This window comes from Medicago sativa, chromosome 6 (assembly GCF_051527215.1).
Source record: "Medicago sativa cultivar Bolivia chromosome 6, Bolivia_mono, whole genome shotgun sequence".
In the NCBI taxonomy this organism is placed as follows: Eukaryota; Viridiplantae; Streptophyta; class Magnoliopsida; order Fabales; family Fabaceae; genus Medicago; species Medicago sativa.
In genome coordinates this window covers 40,764,871-40,770,084 of record NC_140754.1, presented here as the reverse complement: position 1 = coordinate 40,770,084, position 5,214 = coordinate 40,764,871, and the positions used below count along the sequence as shown (strand labels likewise).

Genomic DNA, 5,214 nt, shown 5'->3' with positions numbered 1-5,214 from the left:
ATAAAACTCATTTTTCTCTTGACTTATAAAAAAAATCAACATAAAACGGTTCAATAACTTCTTTTTGACAAAAAAAATGGTTCAATAACATTTTTTGACAAAAAAAAAACGGTTCAATAACTTTTTTTGTTGAAGGATAGTATTTTATATTGTTTTATTTTAATGATATTATTTTTCTCATTTCTTTGAAGATTATTACCATCGGATGAAACAAAATGGTATGGGAAAAAAAAACCAATCTTGATAATTTTTATTATAGATGGAACATTTTTCAATTTTAAAGTCAAATATTAGTAAAAAACTAAAATCGAAAATCATTAAAAAATCTAAAATTCAACAAAAAAAATGAATAAATCACCATTAATGTAAACTACTAAAAATTTCAAAAATTAAAAATCAAAACTGCAAGCCAATTTTATTGATTCATTAAAACCATTTCTAAAGATTTAGAAAGTTTGTCTCTATTCATGTCCCACACAATGTCATAGGCGAAAGATTTGAATCACGATGTTCCATGTCTCTTAAAAAGAAGATGTATAATTGTATTTTGGTGCTCATTAATTTCTTTGAATAACAAATTACAAAGAAGCAAATAACAAATTTCTATAATATACAATAAGATCTTATTTTTTTTTTTTTTTTGATAAGCAAGGAGAAAAGACAGGCATCAGAAGGCAACATCGACATCCCAACTAGGTTGGCACCCCGAGAGACCTTCATCCTATGCCGCCCATCTCAACAATTTTATTAAAAAAAGGGGGGAAAAATATATACAAAAGAAGGGGGGACTAGGCCAAAACCCTCCAGAGAAACAGAAAACAAAAACAGAAAAATAAACAGAAAAATAAAGAAACCGCCCACCAAGGGGTTATGGAAACCTATAGTTAGGCAACCCACATCTGTCTCTAAAAAAATCAATGTTTAACGCAGCCGGGAGATTATCAAGCCAAACATCACCCACTATTGAATGTCCCAAATTCGCTAACTTGTCCGCACAACTGTTGCCTTCCCTGTAAATATGTGAGGAAATTACCTGAACACCAAGGTTTCTAGCATTGTACCATCTGTTTCTCAACATCATCGGAACCAAAGAAGAGTTGGAAAATATCCGAAGAGCACTAGTAGAGTCACTTTCTATCCACAAATGAGTCCAATTATATTTAGCGGCCTTTTCAATAGCAATAATAATTCCCATGACTTCGGCATAAAAAACTGACTGAATTCCAATATTACTATAAAAAGCACCTCGGAAAGTACCTAAGTTATCACGGAATAGACCACCGCAAGCTGCATAGCCATTTATCACCGAACCATCTGTATTAACCTTTAACCACGGAGGTGTCGGAGCCTTCAACATAACCATAATAATATCTTTGACACGTCTACAGTTAGGTGAAACCGCAAAAGAGTCAAGGAAAGAGAAATCAGATTGCAAGCACTTACCATTCGAGAGGTTCCCAGACATTGCAATGTTTGAGTGAATACGAGCCTTGACTGAGTGCAAAGATTGCTTGACATTTGTAAACCGCAAAGAATTCCTAGCCCACCAAATAGCATGCAGTGTATGCAAAATTGCCGCCAAAAATACGTCTGAAACCTGTGATGAGCACATGACTGGTGTACAAGAGAGGAGGGTGTCTGCTGAAGTGCAATCAATAAGACAATTCAATTTACCACTTATCCAGTTCCACAAATGCAATGCAAAAGGACACCTAAGAAAAAGATGATCCGACGTTTCCTCCGCAGACAGGCACAAACTGCAAATCGACACGACAATGCAACCACGGGCACGAAGATTGTCGTCCGTGGGCATCTTACCATGATGAATCCTCCAAAAAATAAAAGAATGAGAAGGAGGTATAGCACAACACCAAATGCGGTCAGCCCATGGAATCAAAGATGACGAAGGACGCAGAAAAGATAATGCAGCCTTCGATGTCAGAAGACCATCGGAAGCGTGAGTCCACACCAACACGTCAGGGAGGTGTCCCATAGGGATAGTTAAATAATTTAAGCGACTTTGAATGTCCCCAAAATTCCTTAAAGCCAAAGGCAGCAGCCAGCCCCCATCAACAATAACATCAGACACGTTCCCTTGAAGATGAGCATGATAAACAGGTTCTAACTGAATTAAGTCCACCAAAGTTTCCCCAAGCCAATTGTCCGTCCAAAAGTTAATTTTTTCACCATTGCCTACAATCCACAAAGAATTCTCCATGACTGTACTAACCTGACCTTTTATACCCGACCATATCGAAGATTTGAAATAGTGTGCAATCGGTTTCCCATGCTTGAAATAACGCCTCTTGAAGAGATCAGCCCACTGCGACTCCGTAGACAAGAAATCCCACGCCAACTTAAGAATTAAAGCTTCGTTGATCAGCCGAGTAGGTTTAATATCCAGCCCCCCTTCAGACCAGGGCCGACACATTATCTTCCAAGAAACCGTACAAACCTTTCTTGTTTGAACGTCACCGCTCCAAATAAAATTTTTAAGCCAAGAGTCCAAAAGCTTCAGCAGCCGCCTAGGCCAAAAATAAACATGAAATGAGTATACAAGCATCCCATGAATGATAGATTTCACCAGCTGCACACGACCCATGATTGAAAGGATAGATCCCTTCCACGTTGCTAGCTTATTGCGAATCTTGTCCGTGATCATTCTGAAATGATTGACTTTTGGTTTCCCGAGAAAGATAGGACAACCAAGATACATGAATGGCACCGCGCCAACATTGAAGCCCAACATATTAGCAATCATATTAATCCGGGACACAGACATAGAACCTGTGTAGAAACGACTTTTTGCATTGTTTACAATCTGGCCAGAAGCAGCAGAGTATTCCTTAAAAATACTGAGAATCTCCCGGACATTACTCTTCAAACCTGTACAAAATATCATTATATCATCAGCATACAATACATGTGTTGGAAAAGCTGTACTCCGACAGTAAGACATGGGAAGAAGGCGCCCCCTGGCAACAGAAGCAGAGATGGCTCGGCTAAGAACCTCTTCAGCTAAACAAAACAATAAAGGGGAGAGAGGGTCTCCCTGTCTAACTCCACGAGTGCAAGAGAAAAATCCAACCGCTTTCCCATTAACCAAAATAGACAGACGGGCTGAATTAAGAATGGCAAGAATCCAATTGATGAAAGTTGGAGAAAAACCGAAATTACTGAGAACCAGGATCAAAAAGTTCCAATCTAAAGTATCAAATGCCTTGGATATGTCAACCTTAAGAGCAATGTTCCCACCATATTGACGTTTACCAAGAGAGTTAATCGCTTCAGAAGCAATAATGACACAATCCGAAATGTTGCGATCTCTAACAAAACCCCTTTGTTCCACGGAGATAATACGAGAAGTGATACTAGCAAGCCTATCCGCCACTATCTTCGTAATAATTTTGAAGTGAAAATTAGCGAGCGCAATAGGACGATAGTCTCCCATAGAACTCGCACTTGGGACCTTCGGAATTAACACAATCATGTTTGAATTAATATTAGGAGGAAGCACCGCACCATGAAAGAATTGCTGCACGGAATTGACTACATCTGGACCAATAATATCCCAATAAGATTGATAAAAATGGCCACCGAAACCATCCGGACCCGGTGCTGAATCACCATTGAGTGCAAACACGGCATCTTTGATATCAATATTCGAAGGAAAACGCAGCAACATTTGATTATCTGCCTCTGTCACTAAAGAAGGAATAGTGTCATCCACCAAAGCATTTTGTACACAATTGTTCTCCATGCTAAATATTGCATGAAAATATGATAAAATATGCATTTCTAGCTCCGTAGGATCTGTAATAACGTTATCCCCATCTTGTAAAAAAGAAATAGATTTTGTAGCTGCCCGGATTTTGGAAGTCCTATGAAAATATGCAGTATTACGATCCCCACTAACAAAACGCTGATCTCGAGCTTTTTCTCTCCAAAATTCTTCTTGGGAATTCAAAGCCTTGGTTAACATGAGTTGCGCTTCAAGGTCTTGCATGTATAGCTGATCAGTGAATCCATCGGAGTCAATTAACTGTTGGATTCTGCTTACTTCATCCATAGCCATTTTAACTTGTCTGTCAACATCCCCAAAAACCGTTCTATTCCAAAGCTTAAAGGCATTTTTTAAGTTCCGTAGTTTAGCTTGGAACCGAATCATACCTTGTCCGCGAACATTTTTATTCCAACTATCCAACACCACATCACGACAACCACTATGAGATGACCATACCTTGAAAAATTTAAAAGGTGTAGCATGCCTCACCGAGGAGAAAACAAGAGAAACCAAAAGAGGATGATGATCGGATTGATGTCGTACCAAGGCTGTACAAGAGGAATTTCTCCAAAAATTAATCCAATCTTCATTGCAAATTGCCCTATCAAGACGAAGAGCGACATTTTGATTACCAAATCTGCCATTTGTCCATGTGAAAAAAGACCCCAACGTTGGCAAATGATTCAAAATATTAGCATTAGTCCAATGCATAAAATCCTCACACGACAGAGATGAAGGAGGGCGCCTGCCCCTTTTTTCATGAGCTCCTAAAACAGCGTTAAAGTCACCCAGAAAAAGCCACGGCCCTTGAAAACAACCTTGTATATGAGTAAGATCAGCCCAAAGTTGTCTACGTCGAATGTAATAGGTGCTGGCATAAACAGCGGCTATGTAAATAGTGGACTGATAACAAGAAATTTCCAGAGCTATACATTGATCAGATACAAAAATTACCGTAGCACTGACGTCATTTCCCCAAAGTGCCCATAAATTAGGCAGCAGAGAACCTCTATTATTAATGCAGTACTTAGTAATACCAATTGTCGGCCAATACCAATTAGGAATATTTACAAAATCAATCTTCGGCTCCGCAATAAAAATGAGTAAAGGTTTGTGAGTCATATAAAAAATTTTCAAAGCAGTACGGGACTCAGAATTACCTATACCTCTGATATTCCAATAAAGAATATTCATTGAGCAGATGAATGAGAATCACCCCGTGCACGGGATTTTGAGGGCTGCGGTGCTAAAACATGTTGCATCTTAATCTTTTGCTTCTGATTTCTGGTAAGGACAGGCAGAAGACCCGCAGAAGCTTCGGCGGCCGACCTTGCATCATATTCACGGACTCTTTCCCACAATTCGACACCCAGTTGTATATTTTTGCTTGGATGGACCTCTTGTCTCTCCGGAGCCCTTGATACGGACCC

At 39.1% G+C, this 5,214-nt stretch overlaps 1 protein-coding gene across 1 annotated transcript; it reads right to left on the bottom strand.

The window, feature by feature from the left end:
* Positions 1–868: 868 nt before the first annotated feature.
* Positions 869–4,978, bottom strand: LOC146915144 (uncharacterized). The gene is made up of 3 exons (XM_085721256.1): positions 2,678–4,978; positions 1,905–2,455; positions 869–1,538 (listed from the first exon to the last, which is right to left on the bottom strand). The coding sequence occupies exons 1-3, from the start codon at positions 4,976–4,978 to the stop codon at positions 869–871; spliced, it is 3,522 nt and encodes a 1,173-aa protein (XP_085577382.1).
* Positions 4,979–5,214: the final 236 nt, after the last annotated feature.